The 15290-nt window shown below is 40.8% G+C and overlaps 1 protein-coding gene across 12 annotated transcripts in view; it reads right to left on the bottom strand.

Moving 5' to 3' along the window:
- Window positions 1–15290, bottom strand: part of R3HDM2 (R3H domain containing 2) — a 162579-nt gene that overhangs the window by 14528 nt on the left and 132761 nt on the right. For 7 of the 12 annotated variants that reach the window (XM_073663326.1, XM_073663327.1, XM_073663325.1 and 4 more), the window contains 5 exons: window positions 13026–13118; window positions 10641–10883; window positions 8773–8899; window positions 6745–6902; window positions 4727–4881 (listed from right to left, as the gene is read on the bottom strand). In XM_073663326.1, the coding sequence (XP_073519427.1) occupies window positions 4727–4881; window positions 6745–6902; window positions 8773–8899; window positions 10641–10883; window positions 13026–13118 (776 nt within the window). The remainder of the gene's footprint in view (window positions 1–4726; window positions 4882–6744; window positions 6903–8772; window positions 8900–10640; window positions 10884–13025; window positions 13119–15290) is intronic. The other 5 variants (XM_073663331.1, XM_073663333.1, XM_073663334.1 and 2 more) reach the window with 2 other exon arrangements.

Here is a 15290-nt window from a genome sequence, read left to right as displayed (position 1 = left end):
AAAAAACAATAAAAGTACACATATTTGGTATCGCCGCGTCCGGAACAACCTGACCTATAAAACTGCCCCACTAGTTAACCCCTTCAGTGAACACGGTAAAAAAAAAAAAAAAAAAACCAAGCAAAAAACAATGCTTTATCACCATACCGCCAAACAAAAAGTGGAATAACACGCGATCAAAAAGACGCATATAAATAAAAATGATACCGCTGAAAACGTCATCTCGTCCCGCAAAAAACAAGCCGCCATATAGCTCCATCAGCCGAAAACTAAAAAAGTTATAGCTCTCAGAATAAAGCGATACTAAAAAATATTTTTTTCTATAAAATAGCTTTTATTGTGTATAAGCGCCAAAACATAGAAAAATGATACAAATGTGGTACCGCTGTAAACGTACTGACCCGAAGAGTAAAGCTGCCTCATCAATTTTACCACACGCGGAACAGAATTAAAAAAAAAAAAAAAAAAAACAATTCCTGAATTGTTGGTTTTTGTTTATTCTGCCTCCCAAAAATCGGAATAGAAAGCGATCAAAAAATGTCACGTGCCTGAAAATGGCACCAATAACATCATCAAGTCATCCCGCAAAAAACGAGCCGTCACATGACTGTCTGCCAAAATCTGGAAAAATTATAGCTCTCAAAATATGGCGATGCAAAAACTAGATTTTACAAAAAATGCGTCTTTTAGTGTGTGACAGCTGTCAATCATAAAAACCCCATATGATTCTGGCATTGCTGTAATCACACCGACCCGAAGAATAAAGTCGTCTAATCACTTATACCGCACAAGGAACGGCGTCAAAAATAAACTCTTGAGTTAGGATTGGGCTAGGGTTAGGGCTGGGTTTGGGGCTAGGGTTGTGCTGGGGCTAGGGTTGTGCTAGGGTTAGGGCTGGGGTTGGGATTTTTTTCAAAAGTAAGAAAAAAAGATGACGATATGGCGACTAGTGTTGAGAGCAAGTGCTCGCTACTTGAGTTTGCATCGGGTGCTCTGGTATGCATTTAGTATCGTGGGTATTTGAGTGACATGCTCGAGTCTCTGCCCCATATGCTTCGCGGCCAAAAAACTTTACGGGGATTGCCTGCCATGCACGAGCGATCCCCGCATGTTTTTTTTTGGGTGTCTAACAACCGTGAAACATGCGGAGCAGGGACTCGAGCATGTCACTCGAGCACACGCTGTACATGGTGCATACCTGAGTACCCGATGCAAACTCAAGTAGCGAGCACTTGCGCTCAAGAATAATGAAAACTTATTCAATATGATGACCTAATGTAAACAAATAATGTGCCGTACCTCTGGGTTCAAAATGTTCACTATACACCTTAATAAAATCTTTGAGGGGTATAGTTTCCAAAATGGGGACACTTGTGGGGGAGCTCCACTGTTTAGGCACATCACGGGCTCTCCAAACGCGACATGGTGTCCGCTAACAAATTGAATGGAAAATCGGCTCAAATTGTTAGCGGACGCCATGTTGCGTTTGGAGAGCCCCTGTGTGTCCAAACATTGGAGCTCCCCCACAAGTGACCCCATTTTGGAAACTAGACCCCCCAAGGCACCTATCTAGATGCATAGTGAGCACTTAGAACCCCCAGGTGCTTCACAAATTGATTCGTAAAAATGAAAAAGTGAAAATAAAACACTTTTTCATTTTTATGAATCAATTTGTGAAGCACCTGGGGTTCCAAGTGCTCACTATGAATCTAGATAGGTGCCTTGGGGGGTCTAGTTTCCAAAATGGGGTCACTTGTGGGGGAGCTCCAATGTTTGGGCACACAGGGACTCTCTAAATGCAACATGGTATCCGCTAACAAATTGAATGGAAAATCGGCTCAAATTGTTAGCGGACACCACATTGCGTTTGGAGAGCCCCTCTGTGCCCAAAATTTGGAGCTCCCCCACAAGTGACCCCATTTTGGAAACTAGACCCCCCAAGGCACCTATCTAGATGCATAGTGAGCACTTAGAACCCCCAGGTGCTTCACAAATTGATTCGTAAAAATGAAAAAGTGAAAATAAAACACTTTTTCATTTTTATGAATCAATTTGTGAAGCACCTGGGGTTCCAAGTGCTCACTATGAATCTAGATAGGTGCCTTGGGGGGTCTAGTTTCCAAAATGGGGTCACTTGTGGGGGAGCTCCAATGTTTGGGCACACAGGGACTCTCTAAATGCAACATGGTATCCGCTAACAAATTGAATGGAAAATCGGCTCAAATTGTTAGCGGACACCACATTGCGTTTGGAGAGCCCCTCTGTGCCCAAACTTTGGAGCTCCCCCACAAGTGACCCCATTTTGGAAACTAGACCCCCCAAGGCACCTATCTAGATGCATAGTGAGCACTTAGAACCCCCAGGTGCTTCACAAATTGATTCGTAAAAATGAAAAAGTGAAAATAAAACACTTTTTCATTTTTATGAATCAATTTGTGAAGCACCTGGGGTTCCAAGTGCTCACTATGAATCTAGATAGGTGCCTTGGGGGGTCTAGTTTCCAAAATGGGGTCACTTGTGGGGGAGCTCCAATGTTTGGGCACACAGGGACTCTCTAAATGCAACATGGTATCCGCTAACAAATTGAATGGAAAATCGGCTCAAATTGTTAGCGGACACCACATTGCGTTTGGAGAGCCCCTCTGTGCCCAAACTTTGGAGCTCCCCCACAAGTGACCCCATTTTGGAAACTAGACCGCCCAAGGCACCTATCTAGATGCATAGTGAGCACTTGGAACCCCTAGGTGCTTCACAAATTAATTCGTAAAAATGAAAAAGTGTTTTTTTTTTCACTTTTTCATTATTACGAATCAATTTGTGAAGCACCTGGGGGTTCCAAGTGCTCACTATGCATCTAGAAAGGTGCCTTGGGGGGTCTAGTTTCCAAAATGGGGTCACTTGTGGGGGAGCTCCAAAGTTTGGGCACATCAGGGGCTCTCCAAACACAACATGGCGTCCGCTAATTATTCAAGCAAATTTTACAATCAAAAAGTCAAATAGCGCTCCTTCCCTTCCGAGCCCTGCCGTGCGCCCAAACAGTATTTTTTCCCCAAATATTGGGTATCTGCGTGCCCAGGGGAAATTGCACAACAAATTTTGGGGTCCATTTTTTCTGGTTACCCCTGTGAAAATAAAAAAAATTGGGTCTAAATTAACATTTTTGTGAAAAAAGTTAAATGTTCATTTTTTTCTTCCACATTCAAAAAATTCCTGTGAAGCACCTGAAGGGTTAATAAAGTTCTTGAATGTGGTTTTGAGCACCTTGAGGGGTGCAGTTTTTAGAATGGTGTCACTTTTGGGTATTTTCTGTCATAAAGACCTCTCAAAGTGACTTCAAATGTGATGTGGTCCCTAAAAAAATGGTTTTGTAAATTTTGTTGGAAAAATGAGAAATCGCTGGTCAACTTTTAACCCTTATAGCTCCCTAACAAAAAAAAATTTTGGTTCCAAAATTGTGCTGATGTAAAGTAGACATGTGGGAAATGTTATTTATTAACTCTTTTGTGTGACATATCGCTCTGATTTCAGGGCTTAAAAATTCAAATTTTGAAAATTGCAAAATTTTCAAAATTTTCGCCAAATTTCCGTTTTTTTCATAAATAAACGCAAGTGATATCGAAGAAATTTTTCCACAATCATGAAGTACAATATGTCACGAAAAAACAATCTCAGAATCAGGGGGATCCGTTGAAGCGTTCGAGAGTAATTACCTCATAAAGTGACAGTGGTCAGAATTGTAAAAATTGGCCCGGTCATTAACGTGCAAACCACCCGCGGGGCTTAAGGGGTTAAAGATGTTTAGATCCACCTCCCTGCTGAGTTCCTGCAAAAACTGTGTGCAAATGTTGCAAGAATTGCTGATTTCATGCTGGTTTTAAAGCAAAAGGTGATCACACCAAATAATGACTTGATTTAGATTTCTCTTTTGCTCATTAAATTAGCATTTTAAGTGATAAAAATACATTAAACACTATTTTTGAAGGCATTCTTCTTTGCAGCATTTTTTCCACACCTTCCTAAATCTTTTGCACAGTACTGTACATTTTGCATTGCCATAACAGAACAAACCCATAAACTTAAAAAATTAACATGTTATTTATACTGCAAGGTGGACACGCACACAAAAAAAAGAAATTGCTTTTGCTTTTCATTTTTCAATTATCCTGCTATCACTTTCCCTCTCCCCAGCCCAAGGAAACAAAAAAAGTCTTCAAAACTCAACGTTAAAAAATACAACTTCGGCTTCTGGGGCCGAACTTTCTTCTATGTGGTCTTTGATACCTGCGGCCTGCCTATTTCACTAAATAGAAATAGACAAGCAGCAATGACTATTGTTTAACTTCGCTTATTTGGTATGACTTTCCTTTTGTGGGCAGAACCCACTAAAATATGTTTTGAGATATTATATTCAAAGTTCTCTATATTTGTTGTACAATATCTTTAATATTGTTTTCTATTATATACTAAATGTCCAAAAAGAAAGAGAATAGCGGCAATAACCAAATACATTATTCCCCATACACTGGGTGGTGCTCAGCAAGTATAGGTATCTTCTTTCACAAAGCTACCCATCTTATTTCATGGGAGCAGGCTCCCTTTAAAGAATTACTGTTCAAAAGCAGCCAACACTATAAAGAAGAAAACCCATCTTCTATCCATACTGGGATCCATATATAAATTGTAATACCAAACCAGACATGCAGTGCAAAAATGAAAGTCAGCTTACCTGGAGCCATTTTGCTGTGCTGGTGGTATAACACTATAGTACACTGGCATCCCTCCGCCTGGCATGGCTCCCTGCACCGACTGGTTAGCCGGTACCAGTACCGATTGCTGATAGGATTGCGGCACAACTCCCTGTGATTCATTTCCCACAGGAACCTAAGTGAAAGTGCAAAATTTATCTTAAAAGGGGTTTTCTACTTTACCAATATTTTAGCAAATGTGTTCAGGACCCGATTTGGTGGCACATACTATCATTTTACCAAGTAGTACAGGTTCTCCTCCTGCTCGTTAATGCAGATTTCCTCAAAATGCACAGCTCTCCCGTTGTCAAAATGGCAATTAATGGAGCAGCATGTGACCAGACCTGCCAATCAGTTTCCTCCAATCAAAAAATCTGATTTTCTATGAGTAGAGTTATTTAACTGGAGGAGACGAATGTACAGGTCTGGTCACATATGCCTCCATCAAATGCCGTTGTGAGAACAAAGTTGTGTAGTCTATGAAGACAGCTGAATTAACAGGCGAGCAGTGCTTCGCAAAGTAGGAGATTGCTGTTAAAATTTTATGTTAGGAAGCATCACAAAATTATGTCCCGAACATACAGCGGGTGAAATAAGTATTGAACACCTTAAAAATTTTCTAAGTATATGTATTTCTAAAGGTACTATGGACATGAAATTATCACCAGATGTTGGTAACAACCCATCTAATCCACACAGGCAGATAAATCAAACCATAGATGTCCATAAATGAAGTTACGTGTAATAATGAGAAATGACAGGGAAAAAGTATTGAACACGCTTACTGAAATTTAATACTTCGCACAAAAGCATTTGTGGGTGATGACAGCTTCAAGACGCCTTCTGTATGGAGAAACAAGTCGCATACATTGCTCAGGTGTGATTTTGGCCCCTTCTTCCACACAAACACTCTTCAAATTGTGAAGGTCCCGTAAAATCACAGGCAGAAAAGACACCACAAGGTATTTAGAGAAACCTCTATGGGCCCTGGGGGAATACATTGGGGGATCATATAAAAGTAGTGGACAACCCCTTTAAACATGCTTGAACATGCTTTTTGTTCAGCAATGGAGTCTTGCATGGTGAGCGTGCATACAGGCCATGGAGGTTGAGTGTATTAAAGTTTTCCTTGAAACAATTCTACCTGCTGATTCCAGGTCTTTCTGTAGCTCTCCACAGGTGGTCCTTGGCTCTTGGACAACTCTTCTGAATTCTTTTCACTCCTCTGTCTGAAATCTTGAGGGGAGCACAAGGTCGTGGCTGGTTTTTGGTGAAAGGATGTTCTTTCCATTTCCGGATTATGGCCACAACAGTGCTGGAGTCTTCATTAGTTTAAAAAATTTTCTGTAAGCAATGTCATCAGTATATTTTGCAACAATAAGGTTATGAAGGTCTTGAGGCAGCTCACTGATTTTACCCATCATGAGATGCTTCTTGTGCGGCACTTTGGATAACGAGACCTTTTTATAGGGCATCAGTTGAACCAACTGATATTTTTCACTATGTGGCAAGATTTCTGCTGATGTCATGACTTTCCATGACTTTTTGCACCTCTCTTTCTTCATGTATTCAATACTTTTTCCCGTGTCATTTGCCATTATTACACATAACTTAATTTATGGAATCTACGGTTTAATTTCTTTGCCTGTGTGGATTGGATGGGTTAACAACATCTGGTGAGAATTTCACGTCAATAGCACCTTTAGAAATATATTTACTTTGCAAATTGGTGATCTATTCAATATTTATTTCACCATCTGTATTCGTTACAATAAGAATTAAGAATAAAACCTTTAAAGTAACATCAAATAATTTTCATCTAATAATTTGGAAATGTTAATAGTACACACATCTTTTCACCCTTTTCTCTCCAAGTTTAAACTTTGTTATTCCCAAAGATTTTATAGTGTAAGTGTTTTAATGGAAAACCAAGCAATACGAGTTAAATTAGAAAAAAAAAAAAAAAAAAACCTAGAAATTTGGCCATGAACACACTTACTTGATATGAAGGTAACGGAGTGTACTGCACCATCATGCTCTGCATTTGATTCCCTACACTGCCTCTTTGGCTGTTAAGGATGGCAGGACTTTGTGACTGCTGGACACCCATCATACCCTGGTAGCTTGGCGGCTGGGTGGAAATTATGGGCTGCATACCTATGACACAAGAGAAATCAATACTAAGGCTACATTCATACAGGTTGTGTACTGTTAGTTTCTTTCTCGGACAGCACGAAACACAATTTCATTGATCCAAACACATCAATGTATTTGATCTGTGACACTCAGAGCTTTTATGACCATCGTTTGTGGTTCAAACTCGACCATTAATATCTATGACAATCCTTGAGCCAAGGATGAAAAATGGAAGACATCCGTGTTTCACTGATACATTGTTAAGAGTAAATGGGTAAAAAAAAAATAAATTCAGACGTTTTACCTACTTAAGTTATTAAAAAAGGAGAAAAAAAAAAAGTAACAAGGGTAAAATGGATGACACGAGAGAAAAACGGTTCCGTTGTATACAGATGTAAAAACGGAGATTTATGAATCTAGCCTAACAGCGCACGCAACATAATAACAGGGTGCTGTATGAGCAAGATACCCAAGGAGGTGGAAACAATTCACTGCATTGTTACCATTGGATGCACAGTAAAAATCCTAAGAATCTTAAAGGGTTGCTTTAATGGTGCCCTTTCAGGAGCGCAGTGTCCACGATGCAGAAATGCTCCGGATTTTTCCTGAGCGTTTCTGAATCTCCCTGGCAGAAAAAACACATGCGGATTTTACATGCGTTTTTTCTGCCAGGTAGAAAAGTTCATCACGCATTTTGCACATGTGATTTCACATACGGGTTGTCAAGCGCTTTCCAAGCGATTTTAACACCACTTGGAAAAGTGCTTGACAACTTGGTCATACTATATAAATCCACGCAACCGGCATGGATTTTATATAGTATGACCAAGTTAGTTAAGAAAAAAAAAAGAATAAACATGGTAAAAAAAAACAAAAACATTATACTCACCTTCTGATGGGCCCCGGTCTCCTTCTCCGATGCGTCCGGTCTCCCGGTGGTGTAAAAGGACCTCCCATGACGTCATTTAGTCATGTGACAGGTCACGTGACTAATGTGACAGGTCACATGACTGAATGACGTCAGGAAGGTCTTTTTACTCCATCGCGAGCCACGGGGGAGAGAAGATGTACCGGATCGAAGACTGGGGCCATCAGAAGGTGAGTATAATGTGTTTTTTTATTTTAAATTCTTCTTTTTTTTTTCACAGGTACTATGGTACCCGAGTCGGGAGGAGAGTCTCCTCTTCTCCAGACCCGGGTACCATCCGCACATTAAATCGCTTAATATCCGCATGTGCACATGTAGTCATGAGGATATTAAGCGAGCCAATGCAAGTCAATGGCGGCAAAAACGCAGCGATTCCGCCAAATAATTGCTAGTGCTGCGTTTTTTTCCGCAATGATAACCCGCAGCGGAAATTTAAGCAGCATGTGCACAGCACATGTGGATTATCATTGGGGAACATAGCAGACCTACTAACAAGTGTTTTTAAAGCGTTTCGCCGGTGGAATTGCCGCTGCGGAAACGCTTAAAAAACGCATAGTGGGCACACAGCCTATATGTTCTCCCACGCTGTTTACAGAGACAACTTTGCCACTACAACACGGGAGAATAGGGAGACGGAAACTGGACTGATCCAGACAGCTTCAGAGCGTTGGAAGCAGGCTCTAAAGCAAAGCAAGCCTAAAACTGACGCGTTTCTTTACCTAGGAAATGAGCTATACACTCATATTAAAAATTACTTTGTTCGTCACAATAGAAAGAACATTTAATAGGAGGTAAGTTGCATTACTGCTTGATTTTACAAACACTTTACAATTTCACCTATTACTTGAGACCACCCCTTAAGAAATCACGTCATTCAACAGCATGAAATTAAACCCCACATTCCACATTCATACGGAAAATGACAGAATCCTACACATACTCTGTATTTTCAAGGTGTCTTACCAGGTTGTGGAGTTGGCTGGGTGACCTGCTGATTGCGTTGTGAATTGTAGGCCGCTGGGTGTGAGAGAGGTCTGTATTGCTGGCTGGAGTTTGGGTACTGCCCAGTAGGGTAATATGAGACCTGAATCTGGAATACATAAATAAGTGATTATCAATGATAAGATAAACAAACAAGACAAAAAAGGTAAGATATAGTAGTTCTTATGTATACTATGCCCAGCACAACGCTTGGTGTATCAAACGACCAAAATACTTGGTGTTCTTAATAAGCAATAATGGTGTGCAGAAATGTTAACCTATCATGTACCTATCAATTCTAAAAAAACAAACAAAAAAAAAAAAAACGACATTAGATGAAATTACTCACCAGAGAAATATTTACATTACCTTCTGCAGGAGCTTGAACTGGACTAAATATAGAATTCTGCTATTTATCAGCCATTATAGGATGTCCCTGTTTACTACTAAAGGAGGACATAGCTGATTATCAAGGATTAATCTACCAGAAGAAATATCTGCTTCTAAAGGGTTAATCATCTAGAAGAGGACAGGTCTGCTTCTCAAGGTTTAATCTACTAGAAAATGAAATAGCTTCTTGTAAAGTGCTAATCTCACTACAAACACAAAGCCCTCAGCAGCTACAATGAAGAGAAGACTGACAAGATTTACTTCTATGGCTGCTTCCTCCAACCTCCTCCTTTTCATGTTTCGTAGTATATAGTACCTAAAATGAAAGAACAGAGCTTCTACTGTGTTTACATGGCCCAGGCTCCCTTCCACACAGTGGTACCTGCCAATATGGTGACACAACAGGGAGCAAAACTTATGACAGAAGTTTCCTTCTCTAAGGGTGATGGGTTCTGTTTAAGTTAATGTATGCTACTGGCAACTATTTGTGCCAATATATTTATTTTTTCTTATTTATGCTCTTTAGTAAATTCATCTGTCTGCAGCTGCCAATTTTTTTTCTCTTTTTAAAGAGGAAGGTCAGCTTTTGACAGGCGTAGGGTGCTCTGTACAAGCCCAGATCACTAGAAATGTATTATGAGATTAATTTGCACAGAATTTCGAGCCGGGCACTTGAGAAATGGAGTAGATTTAACTTAAAGGGGTATTCAATTAAGTCATCACTTATCCACAGGACAAGTAGTGATTATTAGATCAGTGGCAAAGTTTTGTTCAGCGCTTTGCTATCTCTGGCAGTCCCATGGAGAATATATGATGTGTCAGTGCACATGCCGGAAAACCAAGTGGGAAAAATAGAAGTCTCTGATCAGATGCCCACTGAAAGTGTAGTATTACTGGCATTTTCTTAATTTTCCCCACAGGAAAAAATAAATAAATAAGCAAAAAGATTTTCTGCAAATCATCCAAGTTTAAGAGGTGAATCTGTTTAAAAATACCCTGAATAGACCTGAATCTAAAAGATAGCAAGCTGAAAATCTGCAGCAGCCAGAAGGGGGAGCTTACTGTTCCTATATGGAGTTTAATGCATATCACCAGGCAGCATACTTTGCATCTACAGCTAAAGGGAGTTTGGATTCTGCATCAGAAAACAAAGCACCGACTGCTGCAAGAGGAATCCGCTCACAACATGAAACCAAACACTCAAAAAAACAAAACCATAATGGTAATAGACATTTACTCTAACCTTACAAATCATTCTAGCAAGAACAAGAATTAGTCTGCAGTGACAAAGCAAGGGAAAAATGAGAAATTAGTCTGGGTAAGAGAGTTGAAGCAGTTCACATAGTAGCCTGTAGGGGTCAGCCCCTACACAAAATATTCATGAAAGAAAGAATAGGGTAATAAAATAAATGAATGTCTATGACCAAGCAATACAAATTCCAGCATTAAGTCATACATACTTGCTGTGGAGGCTGCATGAATCCCTGTGTTGGGATGACCTGCTGTGTGGGAGACGGGTGCCCTGAGGAAGGGTAGCCTGTAGTGGGAATGGCTTGTCCCCCAGTTGTCATGATGAATCCAGCCTGCTGCGGATGCTGGGAGATCAGTGGAGCTGGATAGATGGCAGTGGAGGGATCAGGAGCCTCAGATGAGCCCTGGCGACTCAAAGTCATCTGTCCAAAGTGACTATTTAAATCATCAGCCTGATGGAAGGGGGGAGGGACAAAAAACAGTAAGATCGTCCGTAAGGCTCAGGTAGTGTGTTCCATCTATCAATAATATGCATAGATCACACGCGAACACACGTGACTCAAAGGTTTGTATGTTATGCACTGCGGTGGTCAATGAGAACTGGAGATGGAGCCTCAGAAGCACAGGTTAGCATAAAACGTGGGGGCTGCACGCTGCATTTTAGTAGTGTGACTCTCCAATTTTAATTATTCAAGACTGTGTGCTTCCTTTGACCTAAGCAGTCACTCAGTTACATTTTTTTTTTCTGGTTTCTATGAAAAACTTGTCCAGTTTTTCAAGTGTCTCAAGATCAGCTAACATACAAAAACGGCATGCGGATGAGATGAAAAGCAATGTTCTGTCATTTGGAAATTCAAGATTTTAAATGGAACCTGTCACTAGTCATGCTGTCCAAAGAGCGCGCAGCATGAATCAGAGGCGCCTGGCTGCAGCCAGATGTGTTCTCCTCACACACGCCACGGCGTTTCAAAGACAAGAGTTTGGAAAGCCAGCTGGGAACTATAGTGAGACCTGACTAGTCCGCCAAGGTACCAGGCTAGCTTCTACCCACCCCACTCCAGGTCATTGCTATGTGTATACATAAGGAGAAGCCGGTCAGAGACCTGCCAATCAACTGGAGCAGTGCAAGGAGACGCTGGCCGGGAGATCCATCAGACTAGTCATGTTTCTCTATAGTGTCAGGTTGGCTTTAAAAGGGCTGTCTTCTCTTCATTCTTCAGGAGCATTGCTTCCCGGCCTCCTGCTTTCCGGTGGAGCAGTGTGCTCATGCTTGATGACAGATCAGACCATTGTCACTGTCGCACCGCTGGCCCGAGCAGCGCTCGCAGATTCTACCAGCATGCTTTGCATCTGCAGCATTAGAGGAGAACTGAGGATGGCTGGATGAATTGATCGATTATATTGCAAAAAAAGCTTGTGAGCACGGCATGTTTGGCTACACCCGCATAACTGCAGTGGTGGCCAGCAATTCATGCAACCATCAGTAAATAAAACTCCCTCCTTTATTGAGCAGGGGACTTTTAACAAAGTTTATCACGAAGTTGCTTATTTTTACAAGCACTTTGCAATTATACCCATTTAAGATCATGACAAAAAAAAACCAAAGACTAAATATTCATAATAGACCTGTAACTTTTTTTTTTTTTTGTGTGTGTCCACTGATTGAGCTGTGCGAGTGCTTGCTTTCTGCATGGCAAGCTGACTTTAAGACACTAATCTGGAGAACAAAATGTATTGAACATTTTTTTTTTTTGTAGAATTTTTTATTATTTTTTTAGGGAGGTGTGGTGACCGAAAAAACGCAATTATGGAATCTTGAATTTGTTTTCAGGCGTTTACCTTGCAGGTTAAGTAATGTTATATTTTGATACATCAAACTTTTACAGAAGCAGTGGTATGAAATATGCTCATTTTGTTTAAGAGAAAAAGGAGGGATTCAAATTTCTATATTTTTAAGGCAAACAAACAAACACCTGAAGTGTGATTTATATGCATTGTGTTCAGCATTTTTTTGTTATGGAATTTTTTTTTAACCTTCCTGAAAAGTTGGTATCCCAGGTTTCCTCAAATTGTAGAAGATAAATGTCTAGTTATTGCAATAGTTTCCATTTTCCCACATCTATCAGATTTGCTGCCTAGGACTCTAAGTAGTATGGGTGACAAACCCTTGTGGATCTTTAACAACTCTTGTACTAGTTGTCAAACTTTCCTCCAAAAAGTGGCGGAAAATAAGACCTGGAAAATGAGAAATAACTCCAGGACTTTTAATTTAGACTATATTTTTTTATGTTTTTAAAACTGGTTAATAGACTACTATAAAAGTGCCATATTCAATTCAAAGGTGTTTTAAACATGGTAGAAAGAAAAAGACAATGAAACGTGATGTTAATGAAAAAAAACAGACCAGTTTATCATCGGGTTTCGCTTCATGAGCTAGATAACCACTCATAGGATGCAAAGTATGACAAATGTATTTTTCAGCTAGACCAATTATTCATCCATACTGAAATAATATTGCTTTTGGAAAGGCAAACTAGCTGTACATGAGCCACTCATACAATGAATAGGAGGAGGGAATGGAGAAGTGAATATACCAGATTGTACTGCTGGGGAGGAGAAACTGGCAGAAGGACTTGGGGGCAGGAGCTGGCGGAGTACTGGACCGGTTGTGGAGAGGGCTGGAGGGTCTTGGAACCAGCAGAGCAGCATGCACAGAACAGGACAGAAGGAGTAGGATCATGGAGTGAGAGGAAAAGGACACAGTGGTTGAACATCGCAGGAAAGGGTTAAAAAAAGAACAGAAAAAAAAATATATATGTTAGTTCCACAGTCATATTTACAAAGTCACACATTTATAGAGGCAGGATAACATGGCACAGAAACCAGCTCAGGATTTAATTAGTCTCAATCTCCAATTCTAGAAGCACAAACAGATAAAGGCTACAAGTGAGTCAGACGCCTGCTAAGCAACGAGCAATGACAAACATCTAGGCAGAAGAGCTGCAGAAAAGACCTGGGCGATAGCAGAATGGCGGTCCATCATACCAAACAGCTCTCTGGAGGGCAAGGCTTTCACCAAAAGCTCAAGTCCTCACCATGCACATGGTACACTATGGCAGGGGCGCTGACGTCTTATAGAGGGTCTCTAGTAAGACATGGCCAGCAGGACCGATTCGCCACCAGTGGTGAAGGAGGTTATTACTTTATCATAAAGAAGGATTTTTTATATCACTAATAGGGCATGTGAACACATTCAGTATTTGTGGCAGTGAAATCTGCTGCACATCAGTGTTGGCAAAAAAAACAGCATAAAAAATGTGTTTTTGGTGAGGTTTTACCAATCATTAGTATGGGTGAAATCTGCACCAAAAAAATTGAAAGAATTGACATAGGGAAGATTTAAACCTGCAAGGATAAAATAAGCAACGTGCGCATGAGGCTTCAGGATTCTCATTCACTTTGCTGGTACTAGGAGATCCTTCAGGTTTTGTGACTAAACTGCGCACACACACAAAAAAACTTGCAACGTGTGCACAGACTAGTGGTGGGCGAGCGTGCTCGTTTAACCCTTTTAAACGAGCACGCTCGGGTACTCCCCGAGTAGTTTCGGCATGCTTGGCATTTCAGTAGCAGTCGCAGCGGTTGCATGTGTCACATATGTTAGACAGCTGTGACAGGCTATCCCTGCATGTGTCGCAGCTGCTTAACAGATGTGACAGAAGCAGCGGCTGTTTCTGAAATGCCGAGCACGCCAAAACTACTCAGCGAGTACCCGAGCGTGCTAGTTTAAAGGATTAAACGAGCACGCTCGCTCATCACTAGCAAAGACCCATACACTTAGAAGATGTTGTAAAGGAAGATCCACAAGCTCTACATCTCCCCATCTACAGGTCTATCCATCGAGTTAAACCTGTATTCCTTCAGTGTTCATTCATAGGTAGGGAAACATAGACAAGCCTATACATATACAAGCACCTAACACTTTCACTGTCAAGGACATCTGCAATACAGTCACAGGTAGAATATCAGAGCAGAGCGCTTAGCTGCCAAAGCGATTAGACGCAATAATCAGGGGTCGCACTCATTTGAGCCCAGGGAATGTGGTGTTACAATAAAGAAGGAATGGGTAAGTGATGTTAGGGGGAAAAGAGGGGGCCGTTCCTTCATGTTATTACCCTTAGACAAAATAACAGTCTGTTACTGTCATCTCTCTCCTGTACAACCTCCCAGGTAACCCTTCTTTTACCAAAGTATATGGCCCCAATTCATCAAAACCAGCATTGTTCACACCAGCCTTGATGATGGGGTGAGTTGGTGTAAAACATCCAATTCATTAAGAGATGAATGCCACTTAATGAATCTGACGTGTTTTAAAAGTGGCGTGAGCCTGGCCACAAATCTAACTCCAGTCAAAGACTGGAGTACGATTTGTGGGATAAAGTACAGCACAACTTGTAATGAATTATATGAGCGGGTGTCGCCACACCATGTCCAAACGCCTCACATTTTATCAAAACTGGATGAAACTGGCATGAATTTGTGTAACCTCGCATTTCCAATTTCTCGCATAAACAATGAAGAATCGGGGTCTATATGTGCTATGTGATTGATGGAGGGGGAAGGGTCATATTTTATTCCACTCTGCACTAAACAGATCATATGCCGACATAGTGACTGATGAGATAACTGGCGAGTAGGCACAGGTATAAGCAGCGTATGATTGCTTATACTTTAGGAGGTGTTACTTGGGCCAGACTTTTAGCCTCATACATTTCTTATAAGACATTATGCTATGGCATTCATGAATGTAAAGGTTTATAGGGGGACTTCCCCACTGTGTCAGATGTCTATTTAAATAC

The sequence above is a fragment of the Phyllobates terribilis genome, unplaced genomic scaffold, assembly GCF_046119375.1.
Source record: "Phyllobates terribilis strain yellow unplaced genomic scaffold, ASM4611937v1 Scaffold_2__4_contigs__length_985480577, whole genome shotgun sequence".
Taxonomy (NCBI): Eukaryota; Metazoa; Chordata; class Amphibia; order Anura; family Dendrobatidae; genus Phyllobates; species Phyllobates terribilis.
This window is presented reverse-complemented; position numbering and strand designations above follow the sequence as displayed.